This window comes from Chrysemys picta, chromosome 1, assembly GCF_011386835.1.
Source record: "Chrysemys picta bellii isolate R12L10 chromosome 1, ASM1138683v2, whole genome shotgun sequence".
NCBI classification, from domain to species: Eukaryota; Metazoa; Chordata; order Testudines; family Emydidae; genus Chrysemys; species Chrysemys picta.
The window spans coordinates 358696482-358721607 of NC_088791.1; the positions used below are offsets into that span (position 1 = coordinate 358696482).

Here is a 25126-nt window from a genome sequence, read left to right on the forward strand (position 1 = left end):
TGAATGCAAAAAGGACGGGATGAGAATAATACAGAGATTATTCTAATGCCCCCTGTATCAATCAATGGTGCAGCCCCATCTGGACACTGTGCAGGACTAGTTCCCCATCTCACACAGGACAGGACAGAGCCAGAGGGTGTCCCTGTGTAAAGCTGTGTGAGGCAGTCTGAGCAATAACGCTTTGGAGCTTACTGCCTCTCTGTGCTGATGTAATGCCATAAGTTGGTATGCCAAGCACTCAGACAGTGGGTTCTGTTTGTTTTAGAAGGACAACATTGTGGTCCCAAGTGGGAGTTGGGTCTCTGACTGGAGGGCATGATGGAAGCCCTTGAGGAATTCTGATGCCATAGGGTATGAGCAGACTGCATATGACCGTATCAGGGTGTGACATACAGATATCTCAGCAAGGTGGACTTTAAGGGTATTAAATGACAACTGTACATGTTTCAGGACCATCATATAGTCCAAAATCTTCCATATCAGGGACTCTGCTGGGTCATTGTCATTTTGAGCTGTCCATATGCTCAATTAAGGAAGAAGGCCATACTGGTTAAAAAACCAATCTGGTTTAGAGGGGAAGTGAAGGCTGCTATAAAATATTACACACACACACACACACACACACAAAATGAATGGAGAAAGGGAAGTTGCCAACAATTAATATAAATCAGAAGCTAGAAATTGCAGAAAATTGATAAGGGTAGCAAAAGGACACAAAGAGAAAGCTATGGCCAGCAGAGTTAAGGACAATAAGAAGGAGGTTTTTTAAAAAAAATATTAGGAACAAAAAGAATCCTAGCAATGGAATTGGTTCATTATTAGATGAAAATGGTAGAATTATCAATAATAATGCAGAAAAGGCAGAAGTGTTCAATAAATATTTCTGTTCTCTATTTGGGGAAAAAACAGATGATATAGTCATATAAAATGATAAAACTTATCAGTGAGCGGCTGTATTTCCAGTGAAGTCCCACAAGGATTGGTTCTTGGCCCTATACTAGTTAACATTTTTATCAATGGCCTGGAAAAAAAATCATAAAATCATCACTGATAAAGTTTGCAGATGACACCAAAATTGGGGGAGATGGAAATAATGAAGAGGTCACTGATAGAAAGCGGTGTATTGCTTGGTAATCTGGGTGCAAGAAAACAATATGCATTTTAATAAGGCTAAATGTAAATGTAAATATTTAGGAACAAAGAATGTAGATCATACTTACAGGATGGGGGATTCTATTCCAGGAAGCAGTGTCTCTGAAAAAAATTTGGGGGGGATGCTGAGATAATCAGCTGAACCTCAGCTCCCAGTGTGATGCTATGGCCAAAAGAGCTAATGCAATCCTGTGATACATAAACAAGGAATCTTGAATCAGAGGATTGAGGTTATTTTACCTCTATATTTGGCACTGATACTATCCCTGCTGGAAAACTGTGTTCAGTTCTGGTGCTCACAATTCAAGAAGGAGGTTGGAGAGGGTTCAGAGAAGAGCCACAAGAATGATTTAAGGATTAGATCACAGTCTATTAGAATCTACAAGAGAAACAAATATTTAATAATGGGCTCTTCAGTCTAGCAGAGAAAGGTCTAACAAGAACCAATGGCTAGCTGAAACTAGACAAATTCAGACTGGAAATAAGGCATAAATTTTTAATGGTGAGAGAAATTAACCAATGGAACAATTTGCCAAGGGTTGTGGTGGATTCTCCATCTCTCACAATTTTTAAATCAAGATCGGATGTTTTTTTACAAGCTCTGCTTTAGGAATTATTTTGGGGAAGTCCTACAGCCTGTGTTATAAAGACTAGATGATCACAATGGTCTCTTCTGGCCTTGGAATCTATGAATCTGAGTCACTGACAAAAATGTTAAATAGCGTAGGGCCAAGAACCGATCCCTGTGGGACCCTACTAGAAACACACCACCCAATGCTGACTCTCCATTTACAATTACATGCTGTGACCTATCAGTTAACCAGCTTTTAATCCATTTAATGTGATGTGACAAAGTGGGAATGTTCATAATGTTTTCTCTGAATACCGTGTGGGTGCCTCAGTTTCCCCTATGCATGTCTTAAGTATCTAGGTGGTGGGATAAGAGGGTGTGATTGTTGCAGAGCCCTAGGAGACCAATGCGATGCTGTCTGCACAGAGAAGGGCCGACACCCTGTCTTCTGGCAACTGATGGCCTGGGCCCCTCCCCTGCAAAGGTGCCAACTGAAAGAGATCAGGTGACCTCCTGGCCTGGGAAAGAGACAAAGGCCAGAGGAGGGGCTGGAGAGTTTCAGTTTGGAGCTGGCTGGGGAAAGAAAGGGGTCTGGCCTCCCTGGCCCCAAGATGGACCTGACTTAGGGGTCCAGTTTCTGTACCTACAAGCTCTATTTTGGACTGTGTTCCTGTCGTCTAATAAACCTTCTGTTTTCCCGGCTGGCCGAGAGTCACGTCTGACTGTGGAGCTGGGGTGCAGGGCCCTCTGGCTTCCGCAGGAGCCCCACCTGTGAGGACTCGCTGTGGGAAGCGCACGGAGGGGCAGGGGAGGCTGAATGCTCCGGGGTCAGACCCAGGGAGGTCAAAGCTGTGGAAGCTTCTTGCCCTGGCGACAGTCTGCTCCCAGAGAGGAGGCTCCCCCAGAGTCCTGACTGGCTTCGTAGGGAGCAGTTCCAGAGCATCGCCCGGGGACCCCGTGACATATGTACCAGACAGTAGGGTGGCGGCTAAGCAGGGGAGCACTCTCTCTTGGCAGAAAGTGCTGGTGTGCAGAGCTAGGGGTAACTAGCCAACTCTCCAGGATTGTCCTGGAGCCTCCAGGAATTAAAGATTATGTCATATCATGACATCTCCAGGAATACATCCAACCAAAATTGGCAACCCTATCTAGGGTGCACTGCGCTGCAGAGAGGGGGTGATGGGCTCAGTAGGGGTCATTCTCGCCTCTCAGTAAGTGCAGGTCCTTATGCCCCAGTGCAGGCCTACCATCCCAAAACAAGATGTGAATCCAGGCATCCTGGTCAAATCCAAACAGAGAGAGTTCAAGTTCCCCTGGTAGTTTCCATTATGTAAATGATTCCTGCTTTCCAGTCCCAACCTGCAGAGCAGTGCGGCTGTACAGTTAAGCATGTCTCTCCCAGAAAGGGTGGCTCTGTGCGGGTATGCAGAGTTGGTGAGGCCTTGGAGCTGAAAGTGGCCTGGTCGGAGCAAACTGCCCCCACTGGGGACAGGGGAGTGACTCCTTGGCTTATTTCCACCTCAGAAGTGACTGAGCTCCCTGTCCTGGTGGGGGCAGAGTTGAAGTTGCCAGCGCCAAGTCTGTCACTGTGACACACTTTCACCCAGACAGGCCTCCGCAATGTTAGAGCTGAGCACATGAATAATGGAGCAGCCAAGAGAGGCACTGAATAGACCCCTCTGCAGAGCCCAGCATCCCACACCTGGGACTCAGGTTTCAGAGCAAAGTGCTGACACTGATCTGGCAGCATAGGTCTATCTGTGCCTGAGGCACGCATCAGGGGACTGCCGACGTTTCCACCCTTGAACCCCATGCTCTGAGGCACTAGGGTCAGCAGTGACTGTGAAGGGAGAGTGCCCCCGACTGAGCCCCCGCACTGCAGCACAACCCCCCTAATGCTGTGCTGGGGCACTGGGTCCAGCACTGACTGCCAGGGAAGAGCACTCCCTAGAGAGCCCCCACCATGCAGCTTGTGTGTCATTTCTGGAAGTTTCCTATCCAAGCTGTTATCCAGCCTGACCCTGCTGAAGCTGGTGTTTGAGAGTCCTTCAGCATGAACTGCTGTGGCTGCTGCCGGCACAGAGCTGACTAGCAAACTAAAGGTTGGTGAGGGAGCTGCCTTCTGGGGAGGAAGAGGGTGAGATTCTTGCAGACCCCTAGCTCTGTGTCAGGATGGGGGGAGCAGTCCTGTCCATCTCTGCCCGGGCTGTGCAGCAGGAAGTGCAGCTGGGGGCCAGGCAGGGGGAGATGTGGCTCAGGTTTTACATCCTGTCAGAATTAGAAACAAAGAAAACCTGTACTAAATCCAGGGAAAGCATCCAGTGCAGAGCAGAGACAGGGAGGGAGAGGGTGCAGGGCATAGGGTCCCTATCCCCCCAAAAGCGCTGAGCAAGGACAGGAAGGGGGATCCACCAGGATGGGAGGGTGCCCATTTCCACCCCAGGACTGGGAAGGCACGCATACTGTATGCGGGGGTCTCTTTCTCAATGTGTCAGATGCAGTTGGGGAGCCTACTTGTTTCCAGAAACCCATTTGGAGAGCACGAGAGTCCCAAAACATCAGCACCACACCAAGCTCCCCAAACCCCAGTGTTGGTGCCACTCCTACCCCCAAAAACCAAGTGCTAGAACTGGCGCTTCCCTCCCTGCAACCCCTGGTGCAGGGGGTGAATTGGGGCAGGGACTGGACATGTCAGGGAGGGGGCATGTCACCCTGTGCCCCTCTCAGGCTGGGCTCCGCCTTTCTAGGCTGTCCTCCCCGTCACCAGCAGGCCCAGCCTGCAGGCAGGGAGCCCAGCTGGAACCCTGCCCCAGCTGAGCCTCTGCTGTGCACATGTTACGCTGTGGCTTGGCACACATCTGGCTCTGGGCTCCCGCCCCTCCGAGTGACGGCTCTTGGTGGGAGAGGCGGGGAGGCTGGCGCCAGTGTGGTCAGCGATCCCACGCACGGCTCCTTCTGCCTGATTGCATGCCAGGCACTCTGCCCGCCCCAGCCCTGGCACAGCTGCTGACCAGCTAAATGCAGCCTGGGAGTGGCCACTGCTTCTATTTCAGGAGCGGATTGTTTCTAGCTCCCGGCTACTACAGTGGGCTGTAGTGTGCTTGAGCCTTGGGGGAGGGAGAAGGGTCAGGGAGCAGCCCCAGGAGCATCCTGCACATGCGGCTGGGGTGAGGGGTTAGGTCCCAAGGCAGCACAGAGCATGGCCATCTGCACAGCCACTACACAGACTCACAGCTCCTCACAGCCCCAGGCAGCAGCAGGGCACACACAGGGACTTCCAACTGGCAACCCTGTCAGGTCCTAGGCCCCCAGGCACAGCTAATCCAGAGCCAGCAGGCAGATGGGTCCATGGAGCATTACCCCTTTTCATAGGGAGGGGCAAGGAATGGTGGGCAGCTTGGGACATCTAGGGGCTCGATCCAGGAAGACACAGCTCAGGCGATACAGAGACAGGAGTGCAGTACCCTGGCAGCTGAGCTGAGCCAGTGCCAAGTGAGTTGCAAAGTGCCTGAAGGGCCAAGAAACTGATGGCAGGTACAGTGCTAAGGGGCAGAATGTCTGGCACTGCAAGCTCCATGGGGCACTGGAAAGCTCAGCATTTTCCCAGAAGTGAAGAGGGGATGGACCCTGCCCCAGGAGCTCCAGACAGACAACAGGGAGGAGTGGAAGCAAGTTCTTTATGGATGCCACAGAAAGGGTGGAGCTTCAGGAGGGACACAAATGTGGAATGAATGTGGAGGCGAGCGACACCACTCAGGATGGGCACTGAGAAGCTGTGGTCTCTCATGGGCAGGCAGGGGTTGGGGCCTGGTGAATGTCTGCCAAGTGGGCCTGGCGGGTGTGGAAATCCCATGAATATGGGTAATGTGGGGGAGCCCTGGAGACCACCGAGTGCGGAGCTGACATGCGTGGCTCAGGCTGGCACCACAGGCAGAGCAGCAGGGAGTTGAAGAGGGAGTTGGGAGGGGACAGCAGTGGGGATGCTGTATGGGGCTGGAGCACTGCAGTGTTATGGGGCTGGAGAGGAGGAGCACAGTGATTGGGCTGGAAGTGGTGAGGAATGCATGAGGCCAGACGATGAGGACTCAAAGAGGATGTCTAGGTTATCTGCCTGAATGATGGAGAGGGTGGGAGCGGGTAGTGTTGCTGAGAATGACTGAGAATTGTTCAGGGGATTGGGGCTGGGCTTTTGCCATGCAGAGGTGAGGATGAGATGCCCAGGAGACATTAGCAGCAGGATCTGACACATCAGAACAGAGATGGGAGTCACTGTGGGGGGATGAGTGTTGAGTCCCATGGGACCCCCTGGCAGAAAAGAGGGGGAGGACCCACCAAGGGGGACAGAGAGGTAACAGGGGAGTCAAGAGGGGGTGGTGCAGGAAGCATGAGAGGACCTAGAGAGGAAAAGGCCATGAGAGGTCTTGGCGAGAGCGCTCTGGTGAAATGAAGGGGGCAGGTCCAGCAAGGGGGAAGCAGTCACACACTTCATGGGGTTAGGGGAGTGTACAAAGGGATGGGGAGGGCAGCAGGGGTTGGGGTGGGGGAGGGGAGTATATGAGGAGGAACGTAGGAGAGGTCATATCAGGGGGTAGAGGAGGAAAGTATAGGAGCATGTGAGGGGGCTGAAGACTGGGGTGAGAGATGGCGGGGAGTGTGTGAGGGAGCTGGAGGTTAGGATGTGTGAGGGGAGTGTTGGGGGAGCATGGGAGAGGAGCGGTGGGAAAACATGGGGGCAGGGGGCTGGGCTAGGTTAGGGGAAGGAAGTGTGTGAGGAGGATAGGGCAGGAGGGCAGTGAGGGTTGGGGAGGGGAGTGTCTGAGGGGAAGGGGAGTGTGTCTGGGGGCTGGGGTGGGAGAATTTGGAGGGGGAAGTGTGTGATAGGGCTGGGGGTTGGACATGGGAAGGAACCATATGGAAGTGTGGGAGGGAAATGGGGGTTGGGATGGGGGAATGTATGTGGGGGACTGTATGAGGGAGACAGGAGGAGAACATGTAAGGGGGTGGGGGAGGGTAATTTATGAGGGGAGGAGAGTGTAAGGGACATGGAGAGGGGAGTGTCTGAGGAGCTTGTCAAAGGGGTTGGGATGGGGAACATATGAGGGGTGAGGAGTGTGTGAGGAGGAGGGGAATGTATGAACAGGACAGGAGGGGAGGTGTGAGAGAGTTGGGGATGGGGTGGAGGTGGTGTGGGGAGGAAGAGGAGCGTGTGAGGGGGCTAGGGATGGGGCGGGGAGCATGTGAGAAGGCAGGGGATTGGGGTGGGAGAGGAGGGAGCATAGTATGGGGAGGGAAGAGGAGCGTGTGAGGGGGCTGGGGCCTCTCCGCTGCAGTGGAAAAGCTGCTGCAGCTCCAGGGGAAATGCTACTTGAATTAATCATGGCGCTGGCTGCCGTGCCAAGCCCAGGAGGAGGTTGCTGGCAAGGGGAGGAAATAACTTTCACAGGAATTTGGAACAAACGTGGCTCTTCTGGCTGTAACAGCAACACTCACCTCCCTCACAACTCTCCTCCCCCATGTACCACCACAGCTCCTTCCCCTCCCACCATGGACCCTCCTGGCCCCCATACATCCCTCCACCTACTTCCCTTTTTCCCAGCACATCTCCCTCCCACCACCTGCCTCTCCTCTAATCACCACACTCTTCTTTCCCTCTTCCACATCTCCCCATCCATTCCCAGGAATCGCCCCACTAGGTCCCTCAGGGGAAGTCTGCAGCACAGAGCTCTGAAAACGGGATCACTTCCAAACCCCTTCTCCCATGGAAAACTTTGTGCACCATAATTTTCTCCCACTTGCCCCATTGCTCTCTCCAACTGAACAGTTTGTGTACCATTATTATCCCCCCCACACACACTCTCCAGGGAATAGTCCGTGCACTATTATTATTATTATTAGATGCAAAACCCAAAAAACTCATCTCCTCACGTGCCTCCCTAGCACTTTCACAGGTCATATCTGGTCCACCCTACACATCTGGTCATAGCCTGTACCTGATTTGGACCTATATCAAGACAGAGGACATTAGAACCTGGCCGCTGTCTTGGACTGACAATCACCTCATTAAGGCAGTGGCCATAGACCTTCCAGCAACAAAAAAGACCAATGATCCATATTCAACCACAAAGAGTCATGGATTTCAACCATTTCCAAAGCTTGCTAAAGGACAACAGCACGCACTCACAACACAAGGAGTCAAGCACCTGGTGAATCATTACTATTCTACATTGGCCTTGACTGCTGACAAGCTGGTCCCCAAACAGCCCCTTGCTCCCCATTGCTCACACAGATCTCCTTGGTTTTCTGACATCCTGCACTGGATGGAGAGAGCGGTGCAGCAACAGGCAGAAAACAAAGGTCATCAGCCAACAAAGGATCAAACATAAATTCCTCAAAGTCTATGCTGAGGCTGTATTACAGGCCAAGAGAACCTGTCTATCAGCCTCCATTGAAACTGCCAAATCCAGCCCCAAGGAGCAATCTAGGGTGGTAAACCGCATCATCAATTTTTGGTGCCCAGAGTCTGCCTCAGAGCTGAGCACCAAGCGCCACAAAGAACTATCACACACATTCAGGAAGCCTTCTCAAAATGCCCGGATCTGCCCTGCCCTGGACCCACCAGCTAACAGCCCCCCTGCAGAATTCAGCACTATCAACCAGGAGATACTGCTGTCTCACCTGAGGTGAGAGACATCCAAGGGAATGCACTAAAATGGTTTGAGTCCAGCCTGGGGGGATGCACCCAAAGAGTTGTGATGGGAGACTGCACCTCCACCACTAGACCTCTCACCTGCAGGGCTCCACAAGGACCAATTGATATTTTCTCTCTTATCTTTTTCAACATCGACATGCAACCACTAAATGGTCAGATGACAGGGACTCAAGCACCAACAATATGCAGATGACACATAGCTTTACCCATCCTTCACCGCATACTACCACACCACTACCACCAACGTGACCCAGAGCTTTGATGAGATCAACTCGTGAATTAAAGACAAGTGGCTGAAACTGAACCCAAGCATGACAAAGGTGATACTGGTGGGAAAAGGAAAGTATTTTGAGGCATTTGCAGCCATGATGCAGTCTCCTTTGATTGAAAGTTCATATCCACAACTGGCTAATTCAGTCAGTGTCTAGGAGTACTCTTGGATTCCTCGCTGAGCTCTCACATCGCAATGGTCGTGAGTAATGCTTCCAGTCTCTGGTTGGCTAGGAGACACCATCTGATCCTGACAGCCAAAGACCTGGACTCAGTTATTCATGCCTTCATCACCTCTCAGCTGGACTACAACGATATGATATACCTCAGCATGAAACCTTCAGCACTTAGGAAACTCCAGCTAGTACAGAAAGCTGCAGAATGTCTCTTCAACAACACAGGCTACGGTAAGAAACATCACACCTGTCCCCGCTTTCTACATTGGCTTCTCTTAGCATTTTGAATCAAGTTCAAGGTCTTGGTTCTTATCTTCAAAGTGCTCTATGGCCTGGGCCCAGGATACCTAAAAGACCATCTAAAGTTCTGGGATGAAGAAAGTAGTTGACTGTTTGCTCCTCCAGCACAATGGAACTCTCAACAATAAGAGTGAAGCTAACCTGTGCAGGAGACAGAAACTTCTCCAGGGGCAGCGTGAGACTGAGGAATGAACTCACCCAGGAACTAAGAACCATCACAAATCTCACCATTTTCCTCTCCAAGTGCAGAGCATGTCTTTGATCCTACCTTCTCTAATACAAACACATAGCAACATCTATATTTATTTTAAAAAATAATTTAAAAAACGTACCTAAACAAGACACTTCACTGCACACACTTCTCCAGCTGGAGAGAGGATGAGAGAACAAACAACACATGACAGATGTGTAGTCATGTTGCTTAATGCACTACTGGAAGGCACTCAAATACTACGTCATGAGTGCAGTATCAAAACCTACACAGAATAGAATAGAATGGAATAGAATCCACCCCATCACTATCTTCAATGGAACAGTCCATGCACCATTATTTACCACCCCCCATCACTCTCTCCAATGAACAGTCTCTGTATATAGACCTATAGAACCTAAGGAGCTCTGGGTCTGACTGTGAGCTGCTAAGGCAGGCATGGCTGTCGGGACACCACCACCCCATTGCGCAGCAATGGGGGTGGGTAATGCCTCTACTCACCACTGCTCACATGTCCTCAGCCAAGAGGGAACTGCAGTGGTTAAGAGTGACTGAGTGGCTGTGCAAACTGTCTGCGTTGTGCCCCTCCGGGGCCTGGACAACTCCCTGAGCTTCTCAGACTCAGTTCCTCCTCAGTGGGTCTCAGATACACTCCCCCAGACTCTGCTGGGCTCAGATGCCCTTGCTGCAGTTCAGTTATTTGCCATAATCCCTTGGTCTGGTTTCGTCTTTCCAGGGCTCAGATATTTAATGTCATTTTTTGATGAAATCACAAGTTTGGTTGATAAAGGTAACTGTATTGACACATCAGACTTAGACTTCTGCAAGGCATTTCACTATCATGTGATCTTCTGATCCAAATATTAATTCAGTCCACTGACAGATTAAAAACTAGCAAACAAATCACAAAAAATAACAGTACGGATCTGTTCTCACCCAATGCTATTCAATTTCTTTTATCAATGATTTGGTAGAAAATATGAAATCACTGCTGGATAGCTTATCACTTGGCAAATTCAGCTCATTTGAACAAAACGTGTTTTAATATTGCCAAATGCAAGGTGGAACATAGGTCAGTTACAAGGAGGGAGACTGTATTTTTGGAAAGCAGCGATATTAAAAATGACTTAGTGATCATGGTGAAAACCACCTGAACATGAGTTCCCAGCAGGATCCTTGGGTGTCTGAGCAGGGGACGACCCACTAGGAGTAGGGAGGTGGTGTTACCTCCGTACACAGCATTGGTGAGACCGTTATTGGAATGGTTTGAGGCCTGGAACCCCTGATGTATAGCAAGAGACTTAGGAAACAATCTATTTGGATTATCCATCAGAAGGTGAAGGCCGAGCTGGTGTGCTGAAACCAGTCATGTTGGCCAAAACTGTCTCATTGTTTCCTTGTTCTCCCATCAGTTTGTCTTTTGTCCTATACTTTGATTGTGAGCTCTTTGGGGCGGGGGTATCTTTTGGCTCTGTGTTTTCACTGGGGCTCCCTGGCACTACAGCAATACAAATAATAAATAAAAATAAGATGACTCAGTCACGGTCTAGAAGTATCTACATGGCGAGGAGATTTCTGAGAGAACATGGCTCTTTATCTCACAGACAAAGGCACAATGAGATCCAACGGCTGGGAGCTGTAGCTAGATAAATTCAGACTGGAAATAAGATGCAGATTTTTAACAGTGCAGGGAATGAACCACTGCAACAACTTACCCAGGGATGCGGAGGATTCTCCGTCATTCAGAGTCTGTAAATGGAGACAGGGTGTCTTTCTGAAAGCTCAGCCAGACGTTCGGGCTGGACACAGGAGTTACTTAGTGGGATTCTCTGGCCTGGACTCTGCAGGAGGTCCAACTGGATCATGAGGCACTAAAGCTATGGATTTGTGCCCCTGGGCTCTGCTCGGTTCCTCAGGCCTGGCTCCCCCTTGCTGGGCTCAGTGCCGAGCCTAGTTGCCTGCCAGGCTCCTTTCCCATCCTCTCACGTTTCCCGGCTCAGAGGAAGCAGCAGCAGATGTGTGAGCTGTTTGCTTTGTGCTGTGGCCACGTGGGAGTTACCTGCACTCGGCCCAGACGTGCTGTTTCCAAACGAAACATGAGGACTGAGCCAAAGGCCCGAAATCCAGCCAAACCCTCAGCCAGTTTGGCCTGCTTGGACAGCTCCCTCCGCTTGCATGATTCAGAGCGAGAAGGGCCTCCAGCTGCAACCCCCACTACACAGGGAGTAGAGGCCTCTGCCCAGGGCCTGCTCCAGCCACTAACAGCCACAGCTGCCCTCCCTCCAGGGCAGGTGCGGAGTCTGTGGAAGTTCAGCCAGAGACAAGAGGGGCCTTCAGAGGCAATGTTCCTGCTTCCCAGGCCCCGCACCAACAACCCAGACTCCCCCTCCTCCTTCACTCTGAGGCAGGGACTCTTCTGCTCCCTTCCCCCGTTTCCCCTGCTGCTCCCGACAGGCACAGAACTCTTTCAGTCCCTTCTCCCGCAATTGCATTTCCAGAACCCGACTGCCTTTCCCCTCACAACTCGTGAACCAAACATAAAAGTGCTGAGAGAGGCCTCCCTACAGGGGCATGGGCCAGGGAGGGGTGACTGCTGTGGGCCACACCAGCCCCCATGGGTCACCCTACTACAGCATCGCAGAGTCAGACCCACTGCTCACCCTTCACACACTCCTCACTCCCTCTACTCACCTTCCCTCCACTGCCTCAGAGCTACCCCGGCCTGCCACCGCTCACCTCCCCCCACTGCCTCAGAGCCACCCCCTCACCCTCCACCTACCCCCCCCGCCTCAGAGCCACCCCCCCCCCACCGCTCACCTTCCCACCCACCGCCTCAGAGCTACCCCGGCCCGCCACCGCTCACCTTTCCCCCCACTGCCTCAGACCCACCCCTCACCCCCCTCCGCTCACCTTCCCCCTCACTGCCTCAGAGCCACCCCTCACCCCCAGCTTTCCCCCCACCGCCTCTGTCACCCCTGCCCCCCTCCGCTCACCTTCCCCCCACTGCCTCAGAGCTACCCTTCAACCCCCTCCGCTCACCTTCCCCCCACTGCCTCAGAGCCACCCCTCACCCCCCACCGCTCACCTTCCCCCCACTGCCTCAGAGCCACCCCCACCCCCTTCTGCTCACCTTCCCCCCCACAGCCTCAGTCACCCCTCACCCCCTTCTGCTCACCTTCCCCCCCACCGCTTTGAGCCACCCCCCCACTCACCTTGCCCCCCACCACCTCAGAGCTACCCCTCACCCGCACCTTTCCCCCCACTGCCTCGGTCACGCCTCACCCCCCTCCGCTCACCTTCCCCCCACTGCCTAAGAGCCACCCCTCACCCCCTGCCGCTCACCTTCCCCCCACTGCCTTTGTCACCCCTCACCACCCTCCGCTCACCTTCCCCCCACTGCCTCAGAGCCACCTTTCAACTCCCTCCGCTCACCTTCCCCCCACTACCTCAGAGCCACCCCTCACCCCCCTCCGCTCACCTTCCCCCCACTGCCTCAGAGCCACCTTTCAACTCCCTCCGCTCACCTTCCCCCACTACCTCAGAGCCACCCCTCAACCCCCACCGCTCACCTTCCCCCACCACCTCAGAGCCACCCCTCACCCCCCGCCGCTCACCTTCCCCCACTGCCTCAGAGCCACCCCTCACCCCCCGCCGCTCACCTTCCCCCACTGCCTCAGAGCCACCCCTCACCCCCCACCGCTCACCTTCCCCACTGCCTCAGAGCCACCCCTCACCCCCCTCCGCTCACCTTCCCCCCACTGCCTCAGAGCCACCCCTCACCCCCTGCCGCTCACCTTCCCCCCACTGCCTTTGTCACCCCTCACCCCCCTCCGCTCACCTTCCCCCCACTGCCTCAGAGCCACCTTTCAACTCCCTCCGCTCACCTTCCCCCCACTACCTCAGAGCCACCCCTCACCCCCCTCCGCTCACCTTCCCCCCACTGCCTCAGAGCCACCTTTCAACTCCCTCCGCTCACCTTCCCCCCACTACCTCAGAGCCACCCCTCAACCCCACCGCTCACCTTCCCCCACCACCTCAGAGCCACCCCTCACCCCCGCCGCTCACCTTCCCCCACTGCCTCAGAGCCACCCCTCACCCCCCGCCGCTCACCTTCCCCCACTGCCTCAGAGCCACCCCTCACCCCCCACCGCTCACCTTCCCCACTGCCTCAGAGCCACCCCTCACCCCCCTCCGCTCACCTTCCCCCCACTGCCTCAGAGCCACCCCTCACCCCCCACCGCTCACCTTCCCCCCACTGCCTCAGAGCCACCCCTCACCCCCCTCCGCTCACCTTCCCCACCACCTCAGAGCCACCCCTCACCCCCCGCCGCTCACCTTCCCCCCACTGCCTCAGAGCCACCCCTCACCCCCCTCCGCTCACCTTCCCCCCACTGCCTCAGAGCCACCCCTCACCCCCCGCCGCTCACCTTCCCCCCATTACCTCAGAGCCACCCCTCACCCCCCGCCGCTCACCTTCCCCCCCACTGCCTCAGAGCCACCCCTCACCCCCCGCCGCTCACCTTCCCCCCACTGCCTCAGAGCCACCCCTCACCCCCCACCGCTCACCTTCCCCCCACTGCCTCAGAGCCACCCCTCACCCCCCGCCGCTCACCTTCCCCCCACTGTCTCAGAGCCATCCTTAAACCCCACCGCTCACCTTCCCCCCACTGCCTCAGAGCCACCCCTCACCCCCTGCCGCTCACCTTCCCCCACTACCTCAGAGCCACCCCTCACCCCCCGCCGCTCACCTTCCCCCCACTGCCTCAGAGCCACCCCTCACCCCCCTCCGCTCACCTTCCCCCCACTGCCTCAGAGCCACCCCTCACCCCCGCCGCTCACCTTCCCCCACTGCCTCAGAGCCACCCCTCACCCCCCGCCGCTCACCTTCCCCCCATTGTCTCAGAGCCATCCTTAAACCCCACCGCTCACCTTCCCCCACACTGCCTCAGAGTCACCCCTCACCCCCTGCCGCTCACCTTCCCCCCACTGCCTTTGTCACCCCTCACCCCCCTCCACTCACCTTCCCCCACTACCTCAGAGCCACCCCTCACCCCCTACCGCTCACCTTCTCCCCACTGCCTCAGAGCCACCCCTCACCCCCACCTTTCCCCACCACCTCAGTCACGCCTCACCCCCCTCCGCTCACCTTCCCCCCCACTGCCTCAGAGCCACCCCTCACCCCCACCGCTCACCTTTCCCCCCACCTCTGTCAGCCCTCCCCCCCTCCGCTCACCTTCCCCCACTGCCTCAGAGCCACCCCTCAAGCCCCTCTGCTCACCTTCCCCCCATTGCCTCAGAGTCACCCCGCATCCCCTCTGCTCACCTTCCCCCCACTGCCTCAGAGTCACCCCTCACCCCCCTATGCTCACCTTCCCCCCACCACCTCAGTCACCCCTCACCCCCCGCCGCTCACCTTCCCCCCACTGCCTCAGAGCCACCCCTCACCCCCCGCCGCTCACCTTCCCCCCACTGTCTCACAGCCATCCTTAAACCCCACCGCTCACCTTCCCCCCACTGCCTCAGAGCCACCCCTCACCCCCTGCCGCTCACCTTCCCCCCACTACCTCAGAGCCACCCCTCACCCCCCGCCGCTCACCTTCCCCCCACTGCCTCAGAGCCACCCCTCACCCCCCTCCGCTCACCTTCCCCCCACTGCCTCAGAGCCACCCCTCACCCCCCGCCGCTCACCTTCCCCCCACTGCCTCAGAGCCACCCCTCACCCCCCTCCGCTCACCTTCCCCCCCACTGCCTCAGAGCCACCCCTCACCCCCACCGCTCACCTTTCCCCCCACCTCTGTCAGCCCTCCCCCCCTCCGCTCACCTTCCCCCCACTGCCTCAGAGCCACCCCTCAAGCCCCTCTGCTCACCTTCCCCCCATTGCCTCAAAGTCACCCCGCATCCCCTCTGCTCACCTTCCCCCCACTGCCTCAGAGTCACCCCTCACCCCCCTATGCTCACCTTCCCCCCACCACCTCAGTCACCCCTCACCCACCTCTGCTCACCTTCACCTCACTGCCTCAGTCACCTCCTGCCCCCAATAACTCAACTTCCCCGCAGCGCCACCCCTTATCCCTTGCTCACGTCAGACAGTCACCCCCCACACTGGTTTCTCAGATATTTCCCCCTCCATGGACTTGCCATGTTATGGAGCAAATCCCTTCCCTCCGCCCATCTCTGCTCCTGACCCCGGAGCAGCCCCCCTGCATTTCTCATCCCAGACTGCACCTGCAGATCTCATCCACCCTTCACCCCGGACCTCTCATTTCTCTCCCAGCTGGCTACGGGCACACAAAGCAGCAGAGTCCCGTCCCCAGCATGCGCTGTCTCTGGCAGCATCCCAGGGGTTTGTGCGGGATTTGGACAGTACTGAGCATTGATGCTGGCTCCTAGGTTATTATTAGGGAGGATCCACTGTTGAGTGATGAGGGCAGGGGACTGAGAGTCTGGATTCCTGGGTTCCTTTCCCAGCTCTGAACTGACCAACTTTGACAGATTGAAGAAGCTCCATGTATCTCAAAGCCACTAAATCACACACTTTCATAGAAATCAAATCTCAGTCCTGCACCAGGGGGGCCCTGATCTCAGTCACAGGCTCTAAATGCCATTGTAATACGAAAATATTACTCCACTCCAGGCCCTGCTGCCTAACCCCACACAAGGGGCGGGGTGGAGGGGGGAGAGACTCCACTCTGACCCATACACCTACTAGTCCCTGACTCCTTCCCCTTCCAGATCAGCTCCCCCCACTCATCCACCCCAGGCCCTGATTCCTCTCCCATTGTCTCCCATTTCCTCTGCCCTCCACGCTCCTCCCTCTGCCCACATATAATATCCCCCACCACTGGCCTTGATCACTTTTCCTGCCTGACTATCCAACTGCTCTGAACCTTGGGCCCTTCCCCCTGCCTGGCCACCTCCCGCTCTCCACCCCACGCCTCTTCCCATGCCTGGCCACCCCCCACCCTGCACCCCAAGGTGTCCCCCATCTGTCCGGCTGTCCCCCCACCTGTAGGAAGCAGGTCCCAGCGGGTGTGTTCTCCTTCAGGGATACATTGTAGAAGTTGCTCCTGAACACAGGCTCATTATCGTTGACGTCCTGTAGGGCCACATGCACCACGGCCGTGGAGGAGAGGACAGGTGTCCCTCTGTCCATGGCCAGTACTGTCAGCTGGGGCTGGGGGTCCTTCTCATAATCCAGGGAGGCAGCGGTGGTGATGATGCCTGTGGCTGGGTCGATGGTGAACCAGGTGGAGTGGGTGTCCTGGCTGTGTAGGATGCTGTACCGTACCTCCCCATTGGGACCTTGGTCCTTGTCACGGGCTGTCACCTGCAGGACAAAGCTGCCTGGGTACACCACCTCGGGGATGCTCTGCTTGTATTCCTGCTGGTCAAAGAGTGGTGGGTTGTCATTGACATCCATCACCTGCAGCACAAAGGCCGACTCTGCCCGCAGCGGAGGGGTCCCTGAGTCAGTGGCCGTCACCCGCAGGTCATAGGAGTCTCTCTCCTCCCGATCCAGTAGCTGGTCCACACAGATCAAGTAGATGATATTGTCCTTGGTGGTGAGGGCAAATTTGCCGTCTCCCCCCTCCAGGGAGACATTGACATTGGAGTACTCACCATAGTCGGGGTCCGAGACAGAGATGCGTGCCACATACTGGCCAGGCTGGGCACCCTCGGAGATCTGTGGTGAGCCATCCTCGCTCAGGAAGATGATGGTCATGGTGGGCTGGTTGTCATTGTAGTCGCGCACGTGGATGGTGACAAAGGCTGTGGTGACCTCTGGGTGCATGGCCTTGTCCCGTGCCTGCACCACCAGCTCATGCACCTTCCTCATCTCATAGTCCAGCCCCTTGTTGAGCTTGATGACACCCGTCCTGGAGTCGATGGTGAAGTACTGATCAGGGTCACTCTGCCGACGGTTGATCTCATACACTACAGCCCCGTTGTCACCCTCATCTGCATCGGAGGCAAAGACCTGCAGGATGCTGCTGCCTGGCTTCAGGTTCTCGGAGATGAGGGTATGGTAGCGGCTCTGGTTGAAGGCAGGTGCATTGTCATTGATGTCCTGTATGGCCACATCCAAAGTCATCTGAGTGCTCCGGGGAGGGGAGCCACCATCATAGGCCTCCAGCAGCAGGGAGTACGATGAGCAGTTCTCCCGATCCAGGACGTTGCTGACCACCAGGTCCAAGTACAGGACCCCATTGGGGCCCCTGCGTGTCTCCAGGCGGAAGGCTTGGCCCACATTCTCCCCTTTGAGCACATAACCCTGGGTGTTCAGCAGGCCACTGTCAGCATCGAAGGCTGGGTCCAGGGGGAACCTGCTGCCAATGTGGGTGTGCTCTGGGATTTGAAAGGTGTGGTGGTGCTTGGGGAATACTGGTGCATGGTCATTGATGTCATTCACCTGGACATTCACCTCCACTGTGATGCCCTCAGGGGTGACAGCAATGAAGCTGTAGCGGTCCCGGCTCTCTCGGTCCAACACACGGGCTGTTTTGATGATGCCTGTGTTCTCATCTATCTCCAGGTCCGTGGTGACACCACTGCCCTCCTGCGCGGAGATGAAGTACATGTAGGCAGTGGTGCTGGGGGGCAGTCCAGCACTGATGTCCCCGATGATGGTGCCAGCTGGCTGCTCCTCATCTATCTGTAAATCCAGGGTGCCCAGCACAGTAGAGCCCTGCCCTGGCCTCAGGCCCCCAAGTAGCAGCAGCTGCAGCAGCAGCTGGGTTGACCTTTTCAGGCACCCCATCGCTAACAACTCCCCGAGGCCTTGGGGACGGGGGTGAAGGTTGGCTCGGTCTCCTTTTCAGCGTGTGCTCCTTAATCCTGCAAGGAATGCAGATCAGAGGAGGCTGGTCAGGAGGGGAGCAGCAAGCAAAGGACAGGAAAAGCATAAGGGGGAGGGGAGCCCTGACAGGTAACCCCAGCCTTCTTGCTCTGATTCCTTTCCCTCTAGCGGGGAGACTATGAGACAAAGAGGTCGTTGGGTAAAATTAGACTCAGAGGAGAAAGAGTAAAACCAGGGCAACACAGAGGAGCAGAAGCATTTGCTGGTGCCTGAGGAGAAGGCCTGGGGCTCCCTCTGGGGCTGCATGTCCATCTCCAGGCAGGCTATAGAGCTAACAAGAAGTTCAGGCTTGTACTGTACACTATAACTGACCATTCCCATTGCAGACTGTGCTCTTCCCGAGAGCCATCCCTCATGGCCCCACAATTCCTGACGGCAACAGGCAAGTGGCTCTGCAGCAGGGTCACTAAGACGCTGAATGCTGGTCCGGACTCCTGGGTTCTATTCCAAGCGCTGACCCTGACCTAGAGCAGGCTTTTCCCTTGTCTGTGTCTCAATTTCCCCCTCTGTAAATGAATATAAATGGGTCAGCTCTGTGAGGCTGGGTCTATCCTAGGCTCTGTAAGGGTTCCAGAGGGGCTGGTGCCCAGGACTGCAGCTTGCCAGGGCACTAAGCAATGTCATCATTACCAGGTTTGGTCCCTCGGCTCTCACATGCCAATGACCTGGGGAGCACATGGTATCAGCCTGGGAGAGATGTTGACAGGCCCTCTCAGGGCACTCCCCTGGGGGAAAAAAGGGGTTAGGTGTGAAAAATGGGGGATTCAAACCTGGTATCAACTGGAAGGTGCCAGTGTGCAGCAGAGCTGGATGGAGGCTCATGCCCCAGTGGCCAATAAATCAGCAGGGCTCTACCACCCAGCAGACATCTACCATTTAGAGATTGCCCAGCTTAAAACCTGTTCCCTCTGGAGCAGAAGTGGCCCATCATTTTAGCCTGGCACAGATTTGGGATGCCCCTGAGTGGACACCGTGCCAGGATGGTTACAGCACAGTGGGAATGTGGCAGCCGTCTGTGATCCCCACAGCTGCTCTGGCTTTCCATGCATTTTCTCCCTGTCCCACACACCCTCTGCCGCTTGCACTCCTCCTTTGTCTCCTTCTCCCTGCTTCTTGGCTCTCTGGCTCCTTTGCTCCATCCCCTTCACTCCCCCTACTGTAGCTTCAGCTCACTGCAACAGTGGGAGAGGGATGGGCAGGGGAGGAGTGGATGTGATGCTGCTAACACCTACAGCCTGAAGGCTGCCTGGCCCCCTGGGCATTGCTCACGCTCCCCAGAAGCAGGCAGAACGACTTAGCAGTCAGGAAGCTCATCAAGGCGCACAAGCCCCAGTGCTGCTCTTAGCCCCCGGTAAAGCAGGGCTTAGTGGTCTGCAGGGATGGCGTCAGCATTAGCTCATACTTGGACTCTCTTGAAAGCATTTGCTGTTGGTCCCATAACCACACTCAGGAGCTGCTCATGTCAGACATGGGGCGGCAGGAACTTCCCTGCGTTCAGGGATGGAGATGGCAGCTGCTGGCTTCCAGCTGGAGATAAAGCACCCTACTATAGTGTGTGATTGGGGAGATGGATGTGACTGGACTGGCTGAAGCACCCCATAGCAGTATTAAGCCTTTCCAGGGGCAGAGAGAGTCAGGACTCCTGGGTTCTATTCCCAGCTCCAGAAGTGGAACTGTGTTAATACAAAGATCTTCCCTGTAAGCTGCAACAATTGCTAACATGGAAAGTGATCTTAGATGAACATTTCCTATACATGTAGTTTCTTTAAAAGCAGATTAACATCTGGACACATAGAGGAGCAGCTGGTGCCTCAGGACCCCATGCTTCTCTATGGACCATGGTTTAGTAACCACTGCTCTAAGGTCCCAGCTCCTGGGGCTCGATCATCTCCCAACAGGATACACGAAGTCAGTGGGACTTACTCATATCCTGGCACTGGCTTCAAGTTGGACTTATGCCACTGAGTCACTGAATGGCCTTGAAAAATCACTTCACTTCCCTCTGCTAAAGCGGTGATAATGATACTTACTCAGATTGGGGGTGGTTCAGTGGGCTGTGTGTGTGGATGGGACAACAGTTTCTGGCAGTTGAGACAGGCTAGGCCTTTGGCCTGCAATAAGTCTCTAATGACCCAACCTTGGCTTGCTGGGGCCATGCTGAGTCCGGCTAAGGACAATGGGAGGGGGGCATATCGGGTTTAGGCCCTTGGCTGAGGCTAGGCAGGTGGGGAGCAGGGGGTCTGTCCCATGGAAGTCAAAGGAGAGAGCGGGAGCTGGAGAGTGACAGAGGGACCAAGGCTCAATGCTGTTGTGATATAAACAGAAGTAGGTAAACTAACCTAAACTACAGAGAGTTCTGTGGCACCTTTAAGACTAACAGATGTATTGGAGCATAAGCTGACATGCATCCGACAAAGTGGGCATTCACCCACGAAAGCTTATGCTCCAATACATCTGTTAGTCTTAAAGGTGCCACAGGACTCTCTGTTGCTTTTTACAGATCCAGACTAACACGGCTACCCCTCTGATACTTAACCTAAACTAAACTCCATATTTCCCAAAGGGGACATGGATAAACTCGTTATCCATGTGTGCCATGAACTACCCTGCTGAAAGGGCTGGGTTTGCACAGGAGAGCAAATCCCATTAGCGCCAGGAGGGCAACAAAGCTAGGAAGACGCTGGGTGAATTTGGAGGGTGACTGGGGAAGGAATGAAGCTGAGGGGTATTGAGGACAGCTGCTGTGTGTGGAGCGTGTGCAGACTCGTCATGTTTGCCCTGGTAGGGTTGGGGACTGGGAGGTTCAGGCCTGTTCCCCCTTCCCCCACCAGGAGGCTTGGCTGCTGGATCTCCCTGCTTGTCCTTGGTAAAGGTTGGGAGCAGGCTGTTCAAGGCGCGGGCAGACCCATATCCTGAGGAGCCTCACAAGCTCAGGCCGGTGGGGAAGGCTGCGGTGACCTCAGTGGATGCAGAGTCACCAAATCCCAACAGCTGCTTCCAATTAGCAGATAGCTCAGTGCAAGGGGCTGGCGCGGCTGGTCCAAGCCCTGCCTGTGTAATGTGAGCCAGGCTGCCTCGCTCGCTTGCTCACTCCCCTCCCTTCCCGAGGCACTGAGCTCCCTATAAAACCAATGGCAGACTCAGCCACCCTGCAGAAAGCCATTAGCCAGCAGCACCCCCCACCACGCCACACCAGGATTCCAGACCACAGAGCTGGGGAGGGGTGCAGAGGGAAAGAGGCAGGGGAGATGATGGGGCTTTAGCAAGGTTTGTGTTCTGGACTAAAATGCACTGGGTTCCCCCCAGCAACAGCACCTCCAGCTTCACTCATGTCCTGGGGCCTCCAATACCCAGCACAGGGCTGGCATATCAGAGGTACTGGGAGATACAGGCCCAGGGGAAGGAGAAGGGGGTTATTAATGAGCAGGGGAATGAAACAGAGAGCACATCCAACTGTCCATCCAGCTACAGAATTTCCTGTCTCCTGGCGTGTCTAGGGGTACATCTACACTGGACCTGAAGTGTAATTTCCAGCCCGGGTAGCCGTATCTGCACTAGCTCTGATTGAGCTAGCATGCTAAAAACTGAAGTGTAGCTGCAGCAAGACAGGCTAACCCCGTGAAGATGTACACAGGATTTCAGACAGGATCCTGCTTCAGATGACTAGCCTGTCCTGCTGCTTGTGCCATCACTGCACCACTTCTATTCTTAGCACGCTAGAATTTTGATTAGAGCTAGAGTGGGTGTGTCCACCCGAGCTGGAAATTATGTGTCCAGCTCGAGTGTAGATTTACTCAAAGTGCCATCTACTAGGAATGGTGAATTGGGCACCACTTACCCCTATTGGAAGGACAGTGAAGGGAGTGGCACAGAGGGTATGACCATGCAATGAAGATGGCTGCAAAGAGAGGACTCTGAGTGACTACAGAGAATTCTTTTCCAGGAATCTCCTGGTGGGTCTTGTCCACCGACTAGATGATCAGGATGGTCCCTCCTGGCCTTAAAGTCTATGAGGTCCCTACATGTATAAAAATATTATTAAGCCCTAGTCTTCACGTAGGCTCCCTGTACCCACAACTTTAAACTCCTAGCCTTCAAAGCCAGATAAAGCCCATCAATGACTGGCAAAGGTTCTGCCTCCCAATCCCTACCCAGCTGGCATGTGGCTGGCACCCCGGCCCCATATACTCCAATTCCCCTTCCAACCCCTGTCCAACTCCTCCTGCTCTGCAGCATGACCCCATATCCACTGCTCCCCTTTCCAACCGCTACCCAGCTCCCCCATGGCCTGCACCCCGACCCTTCTCCACCGCTCCCCCTTCCAGCCCCTCCCTGGCTCCTCCTGGCCTGCAGCATGACTCCATCTCCCTACCATTACTGTATACATTGCCCCACCCCCCCCATTCCCTTACCAGCAATCTGGGACTGCAAATGCCTTGAGCAAAGGCTGGCCCTGGAGCAGCCAGATAAACCCCCACCCACACTCCAGACCCTCTCAGATAGTGTACCACAGCCTTGTCATGCACACAATACACTCCCAGCTGGCGCACGCACACACAATCCTCTCTCTCTCTCACACACAGTGTCTCACACAAACAGTGTCGCTCTCACACACGCAATACACTCCCAGTTGGCTCATGCACACACACACAATCCTCTCTCTCTCTCACACACACAATACACTCAGTGGGCACGCACACACAGACACACAATGTCTCTCACACGCAAAAAATACACTCAGTGGGCGTGCACACACATACACAGACACACAGAAACACACAATGTCTCTCTCTCACACACACAATACACTCAGCTGGCACACACAGTGTCTCGCACACACTTACAGCTTTTATACCCTCACAGCTGTTTAGTGCACAAACACACACTCACAGTTTCTCCCACACCCTCTCTGCTCACGCAGCCTGTGCAGCCAAAGCACCCGAGTGGCCTGACACGTTCCCGGAGCGTGGCCAAAGCCAGACACGGGGACCCTCTGGAGCCGCTGCCCCTCCAGACAAGGCATGTGCAACCACCGCCCCATCCATGCACCCCCCCTTCCAGACTCCGCACCCCATTGTCTCGCACTGCCGAGCAGAACAAAGCGCTCGGTTTCCACAGCAAGAATTTACCGGAGGGGCCGTGACCGTGTAAACGGGGGCGGGCCGGGAATCCCGTTCTTACCCCTCCGGAGCGGGTACCTGGGCCATGGGGGGGATGCGGAGCAGAGGCCGGGAATGGGGGAGGGGCTGCGGGGAGGCGGCTGGGCCCCGCGGCAGCAATGCGGGAGCCTGCTCCAGTCCCCCCGCGAGGAGAGCACAAAGCGGCCGTCCCCGCTGTGTCTGGGCGCAGCCCGCTGCGCGGCGCCAAGCCGGGGAGCGTGGGGGGGGGGAGACGGGGAGGGGGCGCGGGACTGGGAGCTGGAGGGGTGGGTACGGGGGGTGCGGGGTCGGGAGCCTGGGGATGGCGCAGTGTCGGGGGAGCCGGGGGGGGCGGGAAGGTGCGGGGTCGGGGAGCCGAGAGGGGTGAGGGGCGGGAGCGGGTGTGGGGGGGGGGGGCGGGGCGGCGGGGTGCAGGGGTGGGGAGCCGCGGGGGGGGGGGGCGGGTGCGGGGCGGGGGGTGCAGGGGCGGGGAGCCGGGGGGTGCGGGGTCGGGGAACAGGGGGTCCGGCCCGAGCGCTCAGCACTTACAGCCGTTCGGCTCCGCTGTGCAGTCACAGCCCCGCAGCGCGCCCCGCACAGCGCCCCTGCGGAGCCGGGCACCGACTCCCCATCGCGGCTGCCCGAGCGCCGGTGCCCGCTGCAGGGATCGCTGCCTCCGTCCCCGAGCTCCGCTGGCTGCTCGGGAGCCGGGGCCGCAGGGTCCACACTGGGCTGCGAGCGCAGGCTCCTGCTGCAACCCGATCCGGCTGCCCCCCTCCCCTCCTCCGCTCCCTCCTCACCGCCCCGCTCCCTCCCTTCTTTCCATCCCCCCTCCCCAGGCTGCACGATTCATCGCGCCACCGGGAGCCAGGCCAGGGGAAAGAGGGAACCGCGCACAGCTGGGCTGGGGGCTGCCTGCGGGGCGGGGGGCAGGGAGGGGCCGGGGATCAGAGATGGGATGGTGAGAGGAGGGTGAGGGGGGAGCAGAGAAGGGACAGTGAGGGGAGGGGGGTAGCAGAGAAGGGATAGTGAGGGCAGGGGGCAGGGAGAGGAGAGCAGAGACAGGATAGTGAGGGGAGCAGAGAAGGGACAGTGAGGGGAGGGGGAGAGCAGAGAAGGGACAGTGAGAGGAGGGTGAGGGGGCAGGGAGAGGGGAGCAGAGAAGGGACAGTGAGAGGAGGGTGAGGGGGCAGGGAGAGGGGAGCAGAGAAGGGACAATGAGGGGAGGGATGGGGCGGGGAGGAAGAAGCAGAGAAGGGACTGTGAGGGGAGGGGGAGAGCAGAGAAGGGACAGTGAGAGGCGGGTGAGGGGGCAGGGAGAGGGGAGCAGAGAAGGGACAGTTGGGGGAGGGGCAGGGGGCAGGGAGGAAGGAGCAGAGAAGGGACTGTGAGGGGAGGAGGCTGTGCAGGGCAGGGGGAGCAGAGAAGGGATGTTGAGGGGAGGGTGAGGGAGCAGGGAGAGGGGAGCAGAGAAGGGACAATGAGGGGAGGGATGGGGCGGGGAGGAAGAAGCAGAGAAGGAACTGTGAGGGGAGGGGGCTGGGCAGGGCAGGGGGAGCAGAGAAGGGATGTTGAGGGGAGGGTGAGGGGGCAGGGAGAGGGGAGCAGAGAAAGGACAATGAGGGGAGGGATGGGGCAGGGAGGAAGAAGCAGAGAAGGGACTGTGAGGGGAGGGGGAGAGCAGAGAAGGGACAGTGAGAGGCGGGTGAGGGGGCAGGGAGAGGGGAGCAGAGAAGGGACAG

At 56.2% G+C, this 25126-nt stretch overlaps 2 protein-coding genes across 8 annotated transcripts in view; one reads left to right on the forward strand and one right to left on the reverse strand.

The window, feature by feature from the left end:
• The window catches only part of LCMT2 (leucine carboxyl methyltransferase 2), a 517091-nt gene that overhangs the window by 373862 nt on the left and 118103 nt on the right, over positions 1-25126 (forward strand). The window lies entirely within an intron of this gene.
• DCHS1 (dachsous cadherin-related 1) overlaps positions 1-25126 on the reverse strand; it is a 125529-nt gene that overhangs the window by 99189 nt on the left and 1214 nt on the right. The window contains exons 1-3 of one of the 7 annotated variants that reach the window (XM_065596730.1): positions 23934-24477; positions 18559-18752; positions 16396-18224 (exon numbers count right to left, since the gene is read on the reverse strand). In XM_065596730.1, the coding sequence (XP_065452802.1) occupies positions 16396-18147 (1752 nt within the window). In that variant the 5' untranslated portion in view covers positions 18148-18224; positions 18559-18752; positions 23934-24477. Of the gene's footprint in view, positions 1-11104; positions 12091-16395; positions 18225-18558; positions 18753-22084; positions 22265-23375; positions 23574-23933; positions 24478-25126 lie in introns of those variants that run through there. The other 6 variants (XM_065596719.1, XM_065596698.1, XM_065596737.1 and 3 more) reach the window with 6 other exon arrangements.